At 63.1% G+C, this 20,160-nt stretch overlaps 1 protein-coding gene across 2 annotated transcripts in view; it reads right to left on the bottom strand.

Annotated features, from left to right (window-relative positions):
* ADGRB1 (adhesion G protein-coupled receptor B1) overlaps positions 1-20,160 on the bottom strand; it is a 74,421-nt gene that overhangs the window by 10,941 nt on the left and 43,320 nt on the right. For both annotated transcript variants that reach the window (XM_033126014.1, XM_033126016.1), the window contains exons 18-24: positions 16,211-16,352; positions 10,404-10,507; positions 8,055-8,157; positions 7,236-7,386; positions 6,670-6,739; positions 5,446-5,512; positions 3,081-3,166 (exon numbers count right to left, since the gene is read on the bottom strand). In XM_033126014.1, coding sequence (XP_032981905.1) covers positions 3,081-3,166; positions 5,446-5,512; positions 6,670-6,739; positions 7,236-7,386; positions 8,055-8,157; positions 10,404-10,507; positions 16,211-16,352 — 723 coding nt within the window. The remainder of the gene's footprint in view (positions 1-3,080; positions 3,167-5,445; positions 5,513-6,669; positions 6,740-7,235; positions 7,387-8,054; positions 8,158-10,403; positions 10,508-16,210; positions 16,353-20,160) is intronic.

The following is a 20,160-nucleotide window of genomic DNA, read 5'->3' as shown; positions in this document are numbered from 1 at the left end:
TGGCAGCCCTGCCTGAGGCACAAGACCCTAACCCGTCCAGGGCCCTGGCGGACCCCTGGCTCCGAGGAGGGACAGGCCGGGTGGAGAGGCCTCCGGGTGGGCACCGCACGCACACGCAGGCTTTCCTTCCTACTCGGAGGCTCTGCCTCCCCCAGGCCTGCTGTGCGCACACCTGCTGATGTCTGACCGTCTCTTCCCGCCTCTGGGCCTGAGTTTCCTCAGCGTGGCAGGTGGGCCCCGTAGCCTCTCTCCTCCCGTCCAAGCAGACTTCCCTAGCAGGGACCCACGGATGAGCCCTCACCCCATGTTCTGAGCAGGTGGGGTACAGCGCCCCCCCGCCCCAAACTCCTCATCCTGAGGCATCTTCCCTTGGGCCCTAAGCCTGATTCGCAGCCTGATGTGCCTGTGGCTGGCAGATGGCCAGGCTTGGGGACCTGGAAACTACCCAAAGTCCCAAAGCCCAGCCTCTGCAGGTCCCGGCATGATCGGGGGGAGAGGAGCCAGGGGGGCAGTCATGCCATCCGTCCGCTTTGCAAAGTCAGATGTCCCTAGGTGGGGGCGGGGGCTCTGAGCATGGACTGGAGTGGACAGGGCCACTGTCTCCAACCAGCTGCGTGACCTCACAGGTCACATCCCCCCCAGGCTCTTGGTACAGGCCCCACATCCCGGGGCAAGGTGCTGCCCTCCACCCCAGGGGGACTGGTGTGTGAAACAAAGACAGGGCCATGCCTGAACCCAAAGGGCACTGTACCTCGAGGTGTGCCCCATGTTCTGGATGGTGTGGACCTAGCACGAAGAAGCAGCCTTCTCCCTCAAGTCCCCCTCCACCCCCCCTGAGGCTTCTGGCTCAACCGGACCAACCTGCCCTGAACCCATGTCCACAGCCAGGACTGCCCTCTGCACGGGCTACTGCAATCCTGGGCCCCAGTGCCCAGCACAGGGAGCGAATACAAGAGGGTCCCAAAGACGTGTGTTGTCTGGAGACAAGATACCCCAAGTGCTCTGGGGTCACTGAGCCGCTCCCTCCAGATTCAGCCTCCCTCCGGGACCCCGGCCCACACCGGCTGCCCTGCTCACAGCCTGGTGGCGCCCGGGGTCAGCCACTCAGGGTGCTGGCCCTGAGTCCGCCCACCTGCTTCCAGGGCTGCGACTGCCTGTGACACTCACACACAGTCACACACACGGACATTCACAGACACACACACGTGAACACACTAATAGCCACTCGCACACACGCTCACATTCAGAGTGCTGGCTCAGGTCCCAGCATACCCATGGCCACCCTGCCTGTGGGGACACCCTGCCCTCTGGTCTCTGGCACCAAGAGGCCTTGGGGAAGAGCTGAGGGGGCTAGCGGGGAGCAGAGATGGGGGAGGGCAGGGAACGAGTGGTCAGAGCGTGAGAGGCCGGGCAGAGGATGCCTAGGAGCCCCAGTGTGACAGAAGAGATGACAGAAATGACAGAAAAAGCTTAAAACAAGCAAAATGTGACTCAGAGGAGAGCAGAGCCTGGCAGGCAGGTGGGCGGGCGCTAACATGGTGTTACTGGCCACTTCGGAGGTGGCGTGGGCCACAGAGAGGGCCCCACACATGTGAGGGCACAAGCGAGGGGGGCCGGGGACGCTGACTACAAGTGGGATTAGAAGACGAAAAGAACAAACAGGGTTCTCGCAGAAACCAGTGGGGCGGGAGTCGGTGAAGAGCAAAGCCAATCAGAGAGCAGTCCAGCCTGGCCTCCTGGGATAGGGGATGGGGCCTGGGGCGCAGGGCCATGGGGCCATGGGGGGACAGCGTCCTGGGGGGCAGTGCGATGGGGTCCTGGGGGGTGTGGGGATGGGTCCTGGGGGGCGTGGGGATGGGATTTTGAGGGCATAGGGTCCTGGGGGCAGGTGGGGAGCGGTGTCTTTGGGGCCTCTTTCCATCTGACGCACCCAGAGCCTGGGACCAGGAGGGCAGGCTGGTTCCTGGAGAGTCGGGGCTGCTTCTGAACCAGGCAGGCAGTGCTGGAGCACACTGGGCTTGAGCCCCACTCCACCAGCCCCGCCCCCGTCTGAGGCTCAGTCTGCTCAGCTGTCATATGGGGGCATAAGACAGCCTGCCTCAAGGGTGACCGTAGGATGCAGACAGACTGCGCCCAGCACAGGGGGGGCGTGCCCCAGCGTGACTCGTCTGGTGGTGTGCAGCCCTGCGGCCTCCTTGCTGTGTGATCATTGTCCAAAGAGCACGCGTGGGTGGCTGTGTTCCGGGGACGGCTGGAGCAAGGCCTGCCAGTCCCCACTTCCCAGACCACAGACCAGGCTCCCAGCCCCTGTGGGCACTCCACAGTCACATGCCTCCCTCAAGACCGGTTTCTAACCAGAACCAGAACCAGAACCCAACAGTCACTCAAGGGAAAAGTTTCCTGAAGCATTTGTTCACTGAAGCAAGCAGGAGGAACAAGAAGACGGAGGGGGAAGGGAGGAGAGAGTGAGAGAGGAGACGGAGATAGACAGGCGAGCAAGACTGGCACGGCGGGGAGGGCACGAGGGGTGAGGTCCCCACACAGACAGAACAGCAGGCACAGGCAGGGGAGGAGGGCTCTGAGGGCTGGGGCAGGACAGCGGGGGCCTGTCCAGACCGGCAGTCAGCCCCGCCATGACCTGGGGCTCCGGTCCCCTGGCAGGCTGAAGGCACAGTACCCTCCCAAGAACACGCCCCCACGCTGCTGGGCATGGCCAGCCCTCAGGACCGCCACCAGAAGTGCCGTGTGCCCTCTGTGGGCTCACGTTTCCCAAGCAGGGGGGCATCCCACGCCATCCACTGCACCTCCCATGCTGAAGGCACCACAGGCCGGGCCAGCCACATGCCCGCTCAGGGAACGGCTAACCCCGAGGTGGGGAAGGGGCAGGCCTGGCAGGGGCGGGGTCTCTGAAAGCAATCAGTTTCACTGTCTCTGTGGACCTCATAGGGCCCCCACCCTGTCACGGGCCAGATGGACAAACTGCAGCACAGAGCAAAGCAAGGGCTGGCTGTGCGCAGACCTCTGTGCCTCGGTTTCCCCACCTGCACTGGGGCTCAGGGGTGGTGAGCTCTGGGTCCTACCCTGCCCGCTCCTTTAGCTTCTTGTCCGTGATGCCGTCTTTGGACACGAGCTTGTTGAACACCAGGATCCCAATGGCCATGTTTACCTGCCAGGCAGAGGAGGGGGCGTGGGGTGTCTGCACGTGCACAGGCCAGGGCTTCACGTGGGGCCCAGCCGTGCTTCTCACTCCCCGGCCAGCGACGGGCTCCAGGGAAGAGGCAAAGCCACTGGAGCGAGCTCTGCCAGGCCGGTCCACGCTCATGCCCCCTTCACCCGTCTCCTCCAGCTGTTAGGTGGGGTCTTCTGTGCCAGATGGCACCCGCCCCCCTACCCCACCCCACCGGGCTGGGTATTGCAGCTTGAGCCTCCCATGTGACCCTCCCACTTGACGGGCTCTGCCAGGACCTGGGAGCCCGGGTGGGCGGGTGGACATCAGGAGGGAGCCAGGCTAACCCAGCTGGACCTCAGAGGGGGATGGGCACTCCTCCTACACCCTGCGCCAGGTCCCGGGGTGGGCAGAGCTGGTCAGCACAGAGGCCTCCCCACCCCCCACTGTGGTCAGCGACAGTTTGTGAAACGGGTTCCATCTGTCTAGAGGTTAGAGGTCAGCTGGGGCCGGGATGAGCCTGTCCCTACCCAGAGTGGGACTGACCAGGTAAGCATGCTCAGAGCACGAAGGGACCTCCAGTGACCTCCAGCCCAGCTGCCACCCACTCCCAGGCTCACCCGTACTCCTCCACCTCTCGTGTCCCTGCCACAACGAGAAGCGCACTGCCACCAGAGACCGCTGTCCTGGCTCTGCCTGAGCCACACTGCTTCCGTGCTCTCTGTCCTGGGCAGCCCTTTACAGACCTTAATTCAGGACCAGTCCTGCCACCAGGCGTCTTTCCTGACAGCCCCTGTCCCCTGTTTCTTAGTGCTAAGACAAGTCTCTCAGGCTGCTGCCCAGCCACCACCTGAGAGAGAAGTGTCACCAGGGCGCCCTCGTCAGCTCCCTCTACAGCCCTGGAGACCCTGGGGTCTCCCCTCTCCTTTATTCTCCTGCTGGTGGTGGTGGTGGGGGGCCAGCTCACACCCTTGCTCCTCTGAATGCCCCCCCTCTGCTCCTATCCTGCAGAGGGGCTGCCTGACCCCAGCTGAGCTCCTGTGGCTCGGGGACCCTGGGACTCGGTGGATCCTGGGACCTGGTCCCAGACGTCCAGGGCGGCTAACGCCACACACTGTGGCTGCCAGGGCCCTGGGAACGGCCAATCTGGGTGGAGGCGAATTTCCTGGCAACCTTCTTTTCTGTCATGGCCGGGGCAGAAGAGGGCAGGATATCAGCCACTCCACCCTGCCTGCAGCAGGCTCTGTGTTCAGCCTTTCTGTACCTGCACGTCCCCACTTCCAGTGGGGCTCCAGGGCGGGGTCCCATAGTGGGTCAGGACCAGCCCATCCTCCAGACGCAGCCCCAGAAGGGCCATGGGTGGGAAGGGCTCCTGCCTCCCACTCGTTCTGGGGCTCCTGCCCTTCAATGGCCCTGGCCATTGACTTGCTGCATTGACAAGGCCAGCACGCGGCCTCTCCCTGCCGTGCCTTCCAGGAATAAAGGGGCTGGGAGCCAGGCTGGGCTGTGGGGAGGGGCCTGGGCCTGCTCACAGGTGCCGCTCACCACCTTCACCAACCCACCCCAGGGCCCCCAATTCGTCCCCTGTGGACTCAGCCTCCCCCTGGATGCCCAGGGCTGCACTTTCCTCGGCCACGTCTAGCCTGTGCCCGAGCCTGGGTGCTCCCACAGGTGGCATGGCCCTGCTCAGAGAACTCTGTAGCAGCAAGATAGTGTCCGATGCCCTCTCCTGGGGTAGGAGGGAGGGTGAGATGGGCTCCAAGCCAGGTAGGCCCCCAGCCTCTCCTGCTTATCCATAACCCATGGACAATGGCCCTGGTGCCACATGGGGCTGTCCCTCGTCCCTCACCAAAAGGGCATTCAGAGGAGCAAGGGTGTGAGAAAAGAAAATCAGAGGGTCAGGTAAGGGGAGGTGCTTCCTTCCTCCAGGGGGTGACGGCCGGCGGCCCACCCAGCCTCCGGCTCTGTCAGCCCACTGCCCAGGCCTAGCCCACACTCCCTGCTGCCCCAGTCTTCCATCTGTCCACCTGTCCCCACTCACCCACTCTCTTGGCAAACGCACACAGATCTGGCAGGTATACAGCCGGTGCCCAAGAATCAGGCAAGCTGTGCTCACAGAAACAAGAGGCGGCTACCTCAGCCCAGCCTCTGCACCTCTGCAGCTCGAGGGCAGGTCAGGGGACTGAGGGTGCTGCCCACGCCCTGGTGGCCAGGGAGACCTGATGGGGCAGTAGGTGCGGCCCAAGCCCCGGCCCAGGACCACTGGGTGGGGTCCATACCAGCACGACGGCGGCAGCTGGTCCCACGAAGGCATATAGCAGTCCCCCCTCCAGGGAGAGCCAGCAGCTGGGGACGGAGAGGAGTAGGTTAGCGGCCAGGCAGGGGAGAAGCTGAGAAGGGCACAGAGCCTCCTGCATGCCGACCCTCATGCTCATCCTTAGCTTCAGAGCCCTCAGGGGCTCCAGGTGGCACTGTCACCCCCATTTACAGATGGAGGAGCAGGTCCAGAGTAGGGGAGCCCCTACACAGAACCGCATAGCAGAGGGCCAGGTGCCCTGCCAGCCCCCTCCCCGACTGTCCCTACCCAGGCCTGTCCTCCTAGACACTTACTCCCCAATCTCACACACAGATCCTCTTTCCTGACATGACAGCCAAACACCGGGCAGGGTCCCGAGCCTGGCCCTTCCTCACCCCACACTTCCCGGAATCTCCTGGGCACCACCCACAGTGGCCCACAGGAGCCTTGAGCTCAGGGAGGACTCTGCACACGTCACGTGCTGTTCCTTCTGCCGCGAGTGTTCCACCCCATGCTGCCTAACAATCTCCTTTCCATGCTTCAGAATCCTGCAATGACCCCCGTGACCCTCCCAGCACTCACCCCACTGGGGCTTCCAGCAACTGGGCTCCTCATTCATGTCCACTGGCCAGGGCTTGGCCACATCCTGTCCCCTCGGGGCTCCACAGTGAGCAGCCACGACCAGCCCCTCCTCCTGCCTCTCCCCACCTGCCCCTTCTTCCGCATCCCTGCACCCACGGCGCTGCAGGCCTTGTTTCCTCCCCTCACTGTGGGAAGTCGCACTACGGCTAGGAGAGCCCCAAGCTTCCTGGCTTGGCATTCAAGGCCCGTGGCCCTGGCCCACGGATACTTCAGGACCTCAGCGACTCCATCTGGGAAAGAGGCTCCCCCCCTGCACCGCCCACCTCAGGGTTTTCCCACGGTCCCATTGGTGCAGGGGTGGACACCCTATCAGATGGGGAAACTGGGGCTCTGAGAGGTTAACTGGTCTGTGCAAGGACAAGGTGGGAGGCTCCCCAAGACCACTTCTCTTGGTTCCGCTGCCTACTGCTGGGGAAGAGCTGGCTAACGGGAGGAGCCTGGTGTCCAGCTCCTCTCCCAGCTTTGGCTTTCTCTTCTGTGAGATGGGGGCCCAGCCAGCCTTCACCTCCTAGGGCCATGGGGCGCCATGTGGCCTCCCCCGCTCCCCCGCCCTGCCCCAACTCACTAGTTCATGGTGCTGTACCCTTTGGCCTTGGTAAATCCCACGGAAATGGCCACGACCAGTGCAGGCAGCCCTAGGGGAGGACCACAAGGGGAGGGAGTTGGTCCCCCACCGTCCAAGACCCCGCCCACCCTCCACCTCCCTCCAGCCGCTGGCGGGGGGCAGGGTTGCCAGGGATGTGACTTTGAAGCCCCCGAAAAGAGGGTGACACTGAGCATGTGGGAAGGGACAGGAGGTGGACAGGAAAGACGACCCACAGAACTAGGGGCAGGGCTGCCAGGTTAGCAAGGAAAACATAGGACATCCAGCCACCTTTGAATTTCAGATAAAGAATGAAACATTTTTTGGTATAAGTATATCCCAAATGTTGCATACGACATACTTACACTGAAAAGTTATTCACTATCTGAAATTCAAATAGAAGTTGGCATTAGTAATTTATCTGGCAATCCAGTGGCAGGGCAGACACCAGGGAGGGAGCTGGGGGGAGAGGGGAGGGGACACAAGGGGCAGGGATGAGCAACTGGGCCTGGACAGCGGCCAGAGGCCCAGGGTGGGCGGCCACTCACCCCAGCCCAGGCAGAGGAAGCGCTTTCGGATGAGGCGGTTCCGGAGGTGGCCTGTCACAGCCATGTAGGACTGCCAGGCCTCGGTGAGCACCCAGCAGAAGGAGGACAGGAAGAAGAAGTGCAGGAAGGCGGCCACCAACGTACACACCACCTGGGTGGGCAGGTGGGCGGGTGGGGAAGCTGGGCGGGCACTCGCTCCTCGGGCTCCACGACTGCCCAGGTGAGAGGCCCAGTAACCACAGCGATGAGTAGGACAAATCCCCAGGCAGGAAGCAACCCAAGGTGGGCTGTGAAACACCTAAGCCCCCGGTGGGTGCTTGCGTGGCCCTGCCCACGAACTGCCAGGCACAGACATCCCTCCTCACCCACCCCTTCATACATACACCAAATGCTGGCCAGGAGCCCACTCGAGAGCCCCAGTGCCAGCCCAGCTGTTTGGTAAATGGTGACCCCAAGGCCCAGGGAGGCCAGGGCATCTGCAGGGCCACGTGACAAGGCCCAGACAAGGTCAGACAGAGCCTGGTGCCCAACAGCGGGCTGGGGAGGCCTTCAGCTGGCTCATCCCAAACTGCCAGTCCAGCTGGAGACCAGACACCCAGTCCCCCTTCCCATCCTGCCATCCCGGCAAGGGGACAGCTTCCCTCGGGCCTGAGCCACATGGTTGCCGTGGCCAGAGGAGAAGCAAGGACTCGAGGCAGTCTGGTCCCCTCCTCCCTAAGCTTCCTGGGGACCCAGGGTCCAGGTCTCTGCTGGGGTCATCACCGTCACCACCATCACCAACCCCACCCGGGGACACTGGGGTGTGTGTGAGGCACCTACCCTGTTGCGGGTTTGGGTCTGCCCGATGAGGATGAGGGCGTTGGAGGAGATGATGGACAAGCAGAAGTTAATGAGGATGACGGACCGCTCTGAGCGGATGTACCTGTGGGAGAGCGTGGGAGGCCCGTGGTCAGTGCCCAACAGGGCCTCACTTCACAAGAACGGGCTGCTGTGGCCGCACCAAACCAGGGCGCCACTTCCTCCCTACAAACAGTGCTGCCACCATCATCACCATCACCACCACCACAACCGCCACCACCATCACCATCACTACCACAACCATCACCACAACCATCACCATCACCACCACCACGACCACAACCATCACTGTCACCAGCACCACCACCATCGCCATCGCCGTCACCACCACCTCCATCTCCACTTCCACGCCACCACATACCAAATGCCAACAATCAGGTGCCAGGGAGAGCCCTGTGGAGTCACTGAGCACAGCTGCCCCCTCCTGCTGGGGATGACTCATCCTTAAAAATGCTTCTCCTTGTCATGTAAGATCCTCTCCCTGTCACTCCACCCCCCAGACACAGCTCATTCTTGGGGTCTCACTGTCTGCCTGCTCCTAGCTTTCACCCCAGAAGCACCCCTGTCTCCCAAGGCCCACCCTCCCGGTCTGATCCTGACTTTGAGGCAAGAATGTGGAGTGGTCCTGAGTGGGGGCTGCAGAGCCTGTGCCCACAGTGGCTGTGTAACCCTGGGCAACTGACCCAACCCTTCTGTCTCTGTTTTTCCCTCTCTGAGATGGATTGGGGGTAACAGCCTGCTGCTCAGGGCTGGCCGAAATTCAAGAGCTCAGACAAAAGTGTCAGCCACCATCCCTCTGCTCCCGTTTCCCAACACAGCACCCCAGAGGTCTGTGGGGGCTGAGATCCAGGCAGGTGGCGAACTGAGGGTACAAGAAAGAACCTGGGGGGCCATGGTGTGGCCTGTGATGTGGGTGGGTCATGTCCCCTCTAGGTCTCCACGTCCTGACGGGGACCACTGGAGTGGGGTCCTGACTGCAGCTCACAGGGGCAGTGATGGCCAGCAGAGCTCAGGAAGGAGGCACTTTGCAAACCGTGGACAAGAACATCAGAGCCGCAGCACGGCAGAGCAGAGAGGGCGGCCCGTGCCCCTTCCCCAGAGGTCTGCGGAAACTGAGGCCTCAAGAAAAGGGCTAAGCCCAGGGCCAAGCATGTTCTCTGAGGGTCGGGGGGCACGTGGGCCCAGTGGGAGGGGCCCTGGATGCTGACCCTCTTGCACCTCCACCCTAGAGCAGGACAGAGGCCCGCTGCTCATGGCACCCGGTCACCAGGAAAGCGCAGGTGGCCCCTCCCACTGGCCACACTGACCTCTCCTTGCTGGCCTCGGGGTGTGGTGTCAGTTCAATTATTGGCTGATGTTGCAGTGCCCCGGGAGCCAGACACACTGGGAGTCCTGGCCGGCCTGCTGGGCAGCTGCTGGGCAGGCGGCTGACCTTGACATCACCCTCCCTGTCCCAAACCTCTGCTCAGTGGGGCTCAAAGTGGGGCACTGTGTGCGGGGAGACGGCTGTGCCTGCATTCACACGCTGTCACGCACACCTGGGGGCGCCTGGGCCTGGCTCAGACCCGCACCTGCGCACATAGGTCCCTCACCCACGGCTGGGGACCAGCTCAGAGAGGAGTCCTTGTGGCGTGCCTCGCCCCCGCACTGCCCTGCACCCCACGGGCCAAAACCCAGACAGACAGCACTCAGGGCCTGGGGGCAGTGAGCGTGAGGCAGGGGAGCGAGCGAAGGTTCCCCCCCTGCAACCTGACCTTGGGCTCTGGGAAGGCCATGGCCTTGCATGTCCAGGTGACAGGACAGACAGATGTCAGGAGGTCTTGGGGGCCCCAGTGGTCAGGGGCAGGGTGCTGAGCTGGGGAGCAGGCTTGGCTGGCATCTGCCAGGGAAAGCGTTCAGAGGGCAGGAGGAAGTATGGTCCCAGGGTGAGGAAGGAGCAGACAGGTACGTGCCTGTGTCCCCCCCGCCCCCCGCAATGCACCCCCGTCAGTGTCCCCGGAGCAGCCATCAGTCAGGAACCTGGAACAGGCAGCAGGTAGTGAGGGTGTGTGTGGGGTGGTGGAGGGGTGAGGGGTGGCAGAGGTGGGGGGGGAGCTGTGATCCACCCATGGGATCCATCAGTGACAACCATGGGCGGGGAGGGTGGGGACACAGGTGACAGGCGCTGGCTGGGAAGGAGAGAAGGAAGGGGACTCTGGGCCCCCCCACCCCCATGGCACCCTCAGAGGAGGAGGGAGCCGTGAGCCTGCGGCCCCTTGCTGGGACCCGCCGGCCCCCGGACAGTGCCCGCGCGCCCCTCGAGGACACCACCTCCACACGGAGACGTAGATGATCAGGAGCATGAGCAGGGTCAGGGACGACACGCCACAGCCCACGATGAGGGTCACCGACGGCACGGCCAGCTTCTCCATGCTCTGGCAATCCCAGGGGAGAGAACACAGTGAGGGGGGCAGGGGCTGGGCACACAGGCAGACGAGGCCCGGGCACGGCAGGGCCTCTGCCCTCTGCCCCTCGGGGCCAGCCCCCTCAAGCTCTTCTCCAAGCAGCAGCCAAAGAATTTTATACAGTGCCACCAGAGGTCCCCTCCCTGCCAGCCCCGCCCGCAACCTCCGCGTCCTAAGCAGTGTCCACATGCCCTCCTGGCTTTGTGAAGGCCCCCGGGCCTGGCCCGCCTTCTCGCTCCCACCTCACGGCCTTGGCAGCAGCAGCCATTCCCTCTGCCTGGGACACCTTCCCAGCTGTCATACAGCTCGTGCCTCTGGCCCCTGCTTACGCACCCATGTGCTCATCCTGTGTGACTGCATGACCCAAATCCACACCGTGGGCCACGCTGTCCTAGTGCCCTGGGCCTGCAGGGGGGCACATGGCAGGAGAACAGCATGTCCTGGTTGACGAAAATCGGGGCCCGGCTGCATCCAGAACCCAGACAAGTTGGGACTGCAGACTAGCTCTGTGGCTCCTCCCCAGCCTGCTGCTGCCTGGCTCCAGAGAAGGAGTAGGGGAGATGGTGGGGAAAGCATGGCCGGAACAGGAGGGGCTTCTTACAGGTCCCCACACCAAAGCTGACACCTTCTTGCCCCTGGGGTCATGGCCAAGGAGCAAGACAAATGTCTGTGTTTCCACACAGGGAACCGGCAGGCCCCAGGGAAAGGGGCTCAGGACCACGGCCAGCACCCCGGCTCTGGGCCTGGCTGGCCCTGAACTTGTGTGTGTGAGGTAACCTTACAGCCCCACCCTCGGGGGCTCTATTGGCTGTCCTAGTTGCCACGCCCAGGCACTCAGCATCAGCCTGTCCTCCCGCCTGCCAGCACACAAGTGTCGCCTCTACCCCTACCCATGGCACCCCTGGTCTCTTGCCCCCCATAAGGCCTGGCCGTCTGCTGGCCTCTCATCAGCTCCCGGCCTGTTGGGAAGCCTCGGGCCCTGGCCACACCGTACCGGGCATGGGTGTGACCGCTGAGCTCCTGCCAGCGCCAGCGAGGAGGGGGACCAGAGCCCCTGCTGCGAGCCCCCACTTGCTTCCTCCCTTCAGGACTGTTCCATGTCCTCTCCCAGGTCAACGCGAGGCATGAGGTGGCCCAGCTGGACGTGCTGCAGACATGCTGCGGACGTGCATGCCTGGCACACGCACACCATGACGTGCCTCCCTGCCCTGCGCCCCACTGGGCCTTGTGCTTGCTGGGTACATGTGCTCGCACTGTCCGCAGGAAGACCACTTCTGTGGGAAGCACCGTTGACCCAGGAGGCTCGGCTGGGAAGCCTCCTCCTAGCAGACCCCGCTTACCCCAGCTGAGGCGGTGGCCTCGCCCACTGCAGTCGTCCCAGCCTGCACTCTGAGTGAGGAGGGGAAAGTGCCACTGTCCCCACAGAGCTCAGACCCCAAGGCGGGGGCCCGGAGGGATCAAAGTCCCATCACCACATCACTGACCCATGGAGACCCTGTGGCCTAGGGCAGGGAGGAGGCTAGAGGGACAGGTGGGGGGCAGGGTGACCCCAGCAAACGTTTCTAGGACACTGGGCTGGCCCACAACCAGCCACGCGGGTCACGGGTGGCCGAGTAAGTGGCTCACGCCGGCTCCGTGGCTGGCTCCGGCCCGAGCTTCACGGCCATCTGCTTCCACCTGCCCTCATTAGGCCTGGCAGTCACACACCCACCAGCTCTCCCACCTGCCCGCCCACCCCCTCCTGTCCGTCACTCCTGACAGTTCTGGTCTGGCAGGTTCTGGACCGTGTGGAGAGGAGACAGGTCACAGAATAGGTGGGCAGGGCTATCAGCAAACTCCAGGCCTTGCTGGGAGGGCTGGACTGGAGACCTCCAGGGTGAGAGGCTGACCCAACTGACACAGAGCAGAAGCAGGCGACCTCCTGCAGGAGACCAGCTCCCTTGCCAGGCTCAGTGCTGCTCCCGGGCCTTTGCACATGCTGCTCCCTCTGCCCAGCGCTCTTCCCCTGACCTTCACACGGCTGCTGCTTCTCTCAGGTGAGATGTCACCACCTCACAGGGGCCCTCCCTTGTGCCTCTGCCCCAACACCTTGTACTGAGCCTCTACGGTATTCTCCCTGGCCACCCAGGGCTTTTCTGGTGTTTGTTTACATGGTTATGTCAGTTCTGCCCTGCGAACTCCCTACTTCCAATCTTCTCCCAAAGAGTCTACATACTTATGCACCCTAAACACTGATTTCCTTCCTATAGCACCACCTTTGTCCTGGTATTGCTCCAACACCAACCATGGCTCACAGCTACGCACATAAATAAGCCCTGACTACAGCATAGGCTGAGCCCTGGCCCTGGTCACTCGCTGAGCCCTGACTCTGGTCACAGGCTGAGCCCCCATCCTGGTCACTCGCTGAGCCCCGACCCTGGTCAGACTAGTAACAGTTTCAGGCACTTCACAGAAACAACACCAACAACACCTGTGCGTACAGACTGTTTACTCCATGCCAGGCTGTGTCGTGTGCTGTGAATAGCTCACCTCGTTCAATCCCCACCACAGCTCTGAGGCAGGTGGCACCGTCCCCCTCGCAGGTGTGACTCAGCGCAGGCCAGCAGGGGCACAGCCACGATCTGACGCTCTGGCGCCTCCGTCTTGCCTCTTCACTGCACGCCCCCGCCTGAGATCTATCTCAGCCCGCTCTGCTCCGGGGGTGTGACCGCAGCATGCCATCATTACCACCATCTCTGGGGCCCTTGTTCTGGATCCCCGTCCCTCAAAGCCACTCCATACCCTAGGATGCCTGCAGCCTCCGCCTGCTCAGACCTAAATTCTCACACCCAATGCACCCATGCAACCCCTGTGGCAGAGGCAGACACCACCCCGTCCTTCCCCACGCCCAGCCCAGCTCACCTCTGCCACCACCCCACTTGCCACTGGGCTACTCTGCCCTCACTCCTGCTGGGGTCCCTTCAGGTCCCCTCAATCCCATCACCATCCTCTCTCACCTCCCAGCCACCTAGCTTCCCACTGCCCTTGGGGAACAGGTCAAGCTCTTCTGTACCCGGGCCTGCCCCCTGAGCCGCACCCCCTCTCCTATTTGCTTCTCGCCCTTTGTCACCCTTCCCCACTAAGCTTGGCTGTGAACTCTTGCTCACCCTCAGGGACCCACTCCAAATCTCCTCCTCATGCACATCTCCCAAATAACCCCCCAGGAGGGAAGGGTGTCCCGGGAGCACAGCACCTGCCTGTCCCCAGCCTGTCTGAAGACACATCTGCTTCTCCCATCAGACCCCGGGGCCCTGGAGGGCAGGACTGAAGTCCAGCACAGGCTTCAGGCCCAGGCATTCAGGGGGGTGACAAGCACAGTGGCTGCATGATAGCCATTTCGTCTCTGCCCAGCATCTGTGGGGTCACCTGTCGTGGGGCCAGAGGAAGGCAATGATGGGTGCATGGCAGGTCCTGGCTCCTTCTGCACTCTCGCTCTGAGCTCACACCCACGCCCCGAAGGGGTCACAGAATCTGGGAGAGCTGACCACTACGCCATCTTACAGAGGAGCCTGCTCCCACTCCCACCAGTGGGTGGCTCTGCGGCCGCTGGGAGCTCCTGTACCCCGGGCCTCAGCTGCCTCTTCTGGGATATTGGGATGGGGTGCCGGACCCACTGCCCACGTCCCCTGTTCGTCTACGCTGACATGGCGGGTCATGCTGATGCCACGAGCCCCCCTGACTCTCCTGCCACACAGCGCCTCACACCCTTCACTGAGCAAAGCCCTGCATTCTTTCTGCCCCTCCCCTGTGCAGTGCGGCCTGGCTGCTCGGCCTTGCAGGCACCTGGCACAGGTCGGCTTTTCCTAGAAAGCCCCCCTTGGCATCAAGTCCCTCCACTCGTGGAGTTTCACCAGCACAGCCCTCCCTCCCCCCACACACTCCCATGCACTGCCTCTCACCCAGCACGCTCTCCACGCCAGGCCTGCATGAGCTCGGCCCCTGCCCGGGGAAAAGGGTGTTGCCTGCTGGATGCTCGGGCCCTGCTCCAGGAGTCCCCTTCTGCCCCCACCAGCTGCTTTATTCCTCACTGCCACCCTGAGCAGCACAGGACCATTTACACTCCACAGGGGAAGAAACTGAGGCACAGAGAGACTGAGGCCAGCCCAGGGTCACCGTGTGTAAGGGACATGGGGGAAAGGGAGATGGGGCACGCACCCCACTGCAGAGGCCGCCCCCGCCCTGGTCCTCCTCACACCCAGGGACCTGCGGCGGGGCCCTGCCTGGCTTGCTCGGGCCTCTGGGTGGACCCAGGAAGCCCCCGCCCCATTGGCTGTGCCCCTGTACAGTGCAGCCTGCTGCTTTAGTGCCGATGACCATCTATGCAGAAAGCCGCCTCTTTCAGGGAGCCCCCAGGATGGCCCTGCCCCCAGAACCAGCAAGATCAGCAGGGACAGCCTGTCACAGAGACAGCCTGATGGGGGAGGCCACACTGGACCAGGGCCAACACCACAGATCCCTGTCCATCCAGATTCGTCTTAAGGCCTTGGGTAAAGCCCCCTACTTAAGCCTCAGTTTCCCTGCCTGTCAACACAGAGGTTTAGTGTCAATTACCTCTAAAGTCCTGTCCAGCTCTGACCCTGCAGGGGACCCCAGCTGACAATATCGCCTCCCTACCCATATCCCAGAGGAGAAGAAAGTGGGCAGAATGTTCTCAGAGAGGCCTGGAGCCATCTTTCATATTGAACCTGGGGTTCCATGACAAGAGAGCTGTACCACTCCAGCCAGCCACCCCAAGCACCCAGGAAAGCCATGTCCCCCTCCCCAGTCTGTCCTCCGTATTTGCTGCCCACACCAGGCCTGGGCAGAGGGGCTTAGTGAGCAAAGACCCCAGCTCTTCCATCCTGGAGGAGCCCAGTGATTGGGGCCTGGGCCTTCTGGACCAGTGAGTGCAGCCTGGATGGGGCAAGAGAGCCCACCAGCCCCAGTGGGCCTGGCTCAGCACCCAGGGCTCCAGCCAGCCAGCTGGCCCCACATGCCGTTGCTATAGAAACTGGCAGCCCCCACAAGAATCAGGGAACAAAAAAGGAGGCCCCTGAGATATGGGGCCTTCCTGGGGAGCCTGTGGACCTGGGCCAGACTCAGCACCCCAGGCCCCTCCAAGTCTCTGACCTGGGACACAGCCGCCTCCACAGGCCGGGGTCCACAGGGGGGCTGGGAAAGGGCTCAGAAAGAGGTAGCAGCTTGTGGCCCCTTCTCCCGGACAGGCCAGAACCCTGCCACCCGCTGACAGGGACCCCAACCAAATGCAAGGGTCTGCCAGGCTCTGCCAGGCACTGCCCTCCCCCAGCCGGGAGAGCCTGGGGCCCAGCCTGCCTGGCTCCTCTGAGGACCAGCTCCCTCCAAGTCCCAGGCCCCCAAGGAGAGAGGGAGAGACTCACCCATCAGTCATTCCTGGGGTCCCAGCCCGGTTCCGCCCGCCAGTCCCCAACTCCACACTGCCACCCACTCAGCTCTCACCCACCCTCTCCAGAGGCCCAGGCCCTGTGGCCAGGCCCCGGGGCCTGCCCGGCACACCGACCCCTCCCAGCTAGTCGCCAGTTCCGCCCTCTGTGCGCGCGCCGGCCCGGAGGCGACTGTCCGTCCGGAAGCCCCTTCCGCGCCCCCGCCCGCCCTCGCATCCCGCCGGGGTCTCACCGCGTCGGCGCTGAGCTGGGCTAAGATGGCGAAGGTGGAGAGCCGGTCACAGAGGCAGCGCGTCCGGAGGGCGTCGAGGGGCACCGTGCGGCAGCCGCGCCATGACCAGGGCCCGAGCTGTGGGGGGGCGGGGGAGGAGGGTCTGGGGGAGACAGGGCAGCGTGAGCGGCGGCCCCCGCCCCGCCCGTCCCCGCCTCGGGTCCCGTCCCTGCCGCGCACCTGCACCTGCGCCCACGGCCGCGTGCCCGCCCCGCCGCCGGCCCCTGGAGCCCCGCGCCCCATGGCCGCCGCCGCGGAGCCACGGGAGAGCGACTCGCGGGAGCGCGGGCCGAGCCAGAGAGCGCCCCGCCCGCCGCACCGCCCCAGCGCCGCCTGGAGCCGAGGGGGCGGCCAGCCAGGCTGCGGGGGTGGCGCTGGGCGCGCTTGGACAGGGTTGGGGGGGCACGGCTGCCGGGGGCGCTGGAGCAGGGGAGGGGCGGCCTGTGCCCCTTGGCCCCACATCCAGGGCGCTCCCTTTGGTGACCTTGGGACCCTCCCATCCTCAACATCCACCTCCCTCAGGCCTTGCCGCCCCTGGGGTCTGCTGCTCCTCTCCTGGGACAGGAACAGTCTGTCCTTCCCAGACGGGAAGCAGTCAGCAAGCCCCCGCGGCTGTGACCCAGGTCCCTCCTGCTGTCTATAGGCCCGTGATTGCGCTTTCCACCGAAACACAAGGGCTCCTGAGGGTCTCAGTGACCCTGGGCTGAACTGCTTGCAAACCCGTCCTTGCTGATCCAAGTCCCTCCACCCTTCAAGGCCAGCCCCCACATCCAGGAACTTGGGAATGTCAGCCCTAGGCGGGGCCTGCCTCCCTTCAGCCTGCGGGGGTCCATGGCAGTGCTCACCACAGGGCGCCAGGCCTGCAGGCTGTGGGGGGCCCCCAGGCTGCCTGTCCATCACCAGCCCCAGCAGGAGTGGCCCCCTTCTGAACCGGCACCTGCCCCAGGGCCTCAGGAGAAAATCTCAGGTGTCTGGAGCAAGGGTCTTCCCAGGCCTGCCCCATGCTGAAGTTTCACCCATTCCTGGGCCAAGGGTGATGGAGCTGCAAGGTACCTTCCAGAGACCTTGGCTCACCTCCCCCATCGCGACCCCTTTGTGTCAAAGGTGGGCTGGAGGCTGAGCTGCTGCCTGCCCAGTGCCCTGCCCAGAGGAGCCGTGACCGCAGACCGCACACACAGACTGTTGCCTTTGCCATCACCTGGGTTTGCAAAGCACCAGCTTTGGCTACCTCCTCGCTATTCACCTTGGGAATTTACCTAATCCCTCACCCCAGTTTCAGATTCCTCATCTCTAAAATGGGGAGGGGGTCAGACACCCATTAAAGGCTCAGCACAGTGTGTGCATGCACGCGTGTGTGTTTGTTAGCATCTTTGGGAATGTTCGATGCCGGTTCCTGGTATCTGAGAGGCCCCGCATGGTTTCCGTTGAATTCATGTTACACAATCTCTGAGCTTCAGGCTCCAGGGGAGAAGGGACACATTCTGGGCCAAGCCAAACAGCCTCCCATCTGCTTTTCTCTCTTGATTGTCCTCCCATGGGGAAAGACCAGCCCCATTTCACAGAGGAGGAAAACTGAGGCGGGGGTCGGGTGGGGCAAGACATGCCCAAGGTGATAGCAAGGCAAAGCTGCTTCCAGGCCAAGGAGGTGGCCAGGCTCTGCAGGGCTCAGGCTCTGTGACCCCGGAAGCCCTTCCACCCTCCAGCCTGTCTGCTGATCTCTGAAATGCAGTGAGAGGAGGGGACGTCCCTCTCATGGGCACTGTGCCCTGAGTCCATGGGGTCCAGGGTTTGGGGGGCTTGAAGCTCATCCATTTTTCTGCATAAAAAAGAAAGCAGAAGTTGGCATTAGCCACAGAGGGGCCCTGGAGCTTCTGCCTCTGGCTTCCTGGGGGGGTAGGGGACATCTCTGCCTGAGCCTTCCAGCCTCTGCTCACCTGGGAGGCCTGGGAGGAGCTGAGGTGTGCCTGGCCACACAGCAGAGGCAGGGAAGGGCCACTGGGGTGGAGGCCAGGGGCCCTGCTGCCTGTGTGCCCCAGCCCCCAGTCTGCCACCTCGCAGGCTGTATGTCCCCAGCACAGAGTGGAACGAAGGTCCAAGCCTATTAAATCCCCAGCAGAGACCCCTTCTCCCTTTCCTTCCCTCTTTCCTTCCTATCTCCCTCCCTTCCTCCCTTCCTCAGAAGAGGGGAAAATGGCATTAACCACAGAACCAGAAACGAGACCTGGGCGGTGAAAGGAACAAGTAAGGACTGGGGGTCCTGAAGCTCCCAGTGGCACCCCTGGTCCAGCCTGGTCCTTCCTGCACCCTGGGCCAGAGGTTTATCAAGGCCCCACTCGGCTGCCCCGGGCACGCCCTGCTTGCCATCTGCCTTCATTCTTCAGAGCCGTGCGGCGCCCACCACCACCCTCCATCCCTCCCTCCCACTGGGAGTGCCCTGTCCTCACACTGGGTGTGCATTCACCTGCAGCCCTGCACCTGCAAGCCGCCGACCAGACACCAAGAGGCCAACACAGCACAGGCCAGAACAGTGCGTTCCCAGAGAGTCCTTCAGGCCATTCCCGGCTGGAGACAGAATCCCTCTCTCTCCCAAGTTGACCAGCCTGTTGTTGACATTGGCTATGGCTGCTCTTAAGAGCAGGCCTCTGTGGCCAGCCGGTCCTGGGTTCAAATCTCAGCTCTGCTGACAATCCAGGCATGAACACTGCCTCTACCCACCTCTTCCGAGTGGCGAGAGGAACAAGAACCCAGGTCTCCTGCCTGCCTGAGGGCTGCTGGGAAGACGGGGAGGGGACAGCACCCTTGGGCCCAGAGGGTGAGGGGCACAGGCTGGCTAGGACCAGCAGCCTGGCAGGTTCCCAGCCAGCACTGGCGGGTCTGCAGGGCGCCAGGCAGACAGCTGCCGGCCTCCACCTGGGAGAATGCCAGCCTAGGCCGGTGGCTGGCCCCACAGGGCTCCTGCTGTGGGCACTAATTAGCTTATCAGTCTCCCAGGGAAGGGGAGCGTGAGGGGTGGCTACCCACTCTGCTGAGAGGTCTGGCTAGGGCCTGCCTCTGCAGCCTCAGGCCATAGAGGGCACGAGGAGGCACCTGCCCAGGTCCAGAGAACCAGCTGGCCAGGCTGACAGCCCAGGAGGTGGGCAGCTGCTGGTCACTCTGGAAGCTGCCTGGACTTGGGGGTGGGGCTCACCCAGATCCGGCAGGACTGCAGTGCAGGCTCCCTGGCCTCAGCCTCTCCTGACACCAGGGTCCTCTTGGTGGCCTGTATCGGGGGCATGCTCAGGCTCCTGACATGAGGCACAGGCACGGGGCCCTCTCCTTGCCTCCTCCCCCATCTCAATACGAAACCGCTTCCTGGGCTTTTTATCATTTAATTTTTGCAATAATCCTCAGCTCAACTGTGTAGATAAAGAAATTGAGACTCAGAGAGGTGGGGCGATTGCCCAAGGCCACACAGCAAGATAGCAAGAGGGCCAGGGTTCCAGTTTTCACCTGACTATCCCCCCTCCCTGCCGCCAGGCCTATAACATCTGAACCACTGGACTCTGAAGAACAGATCTGAGAAAGACCCTCAAGCTGAGACCAGCCCAGGCAGAGGGGTGACCTGCCCAAGGCCCCATCCCAAGCCAGGAAAAGCACTCGGTCAGTGGAGGTTTCACAGGGGGGTTGCTGAGCCTTCTGTACTGTACTTGACGTCAGCCAGGGCCTGGCCTTGAGCAGGACATGGGGATGGGTGGTCCCTGACCTGAGGACCTTTACCTGTGTCCTAGGCACACCCTCACCTGGGAACAGCCAGGGAATTCTCAGCCTTCCTTCCAACAAGACCCTGGGACACACCCTGTTCTACCCACAACATCTGGAAGTCTTTCCCCACATGTGACCAAAATTCTCCCTGCTGCAGGAGACACCTGCTC

Source organism: Rhinolophus ferrumequinum, chromosome 14 (genome assembly GCF_004115265.2).
Source record: "Rhinolophus ferrumequinum isolate MPI-CBG mRhiFer1 chromosome 14, mRhiFer1_v1.p, whole genome shotgun sequence".
Classification (NCBI taxonomy): Eukaryota; Metazoa; Chordata; class Mammalia; order Chiroptera; family Rhinolophidae; genus Rhinolophus; species Rhinolophus ferrumequinum.
This window is presented reverse-complemented; position numbering and strand designations above follow the sequence as displayed.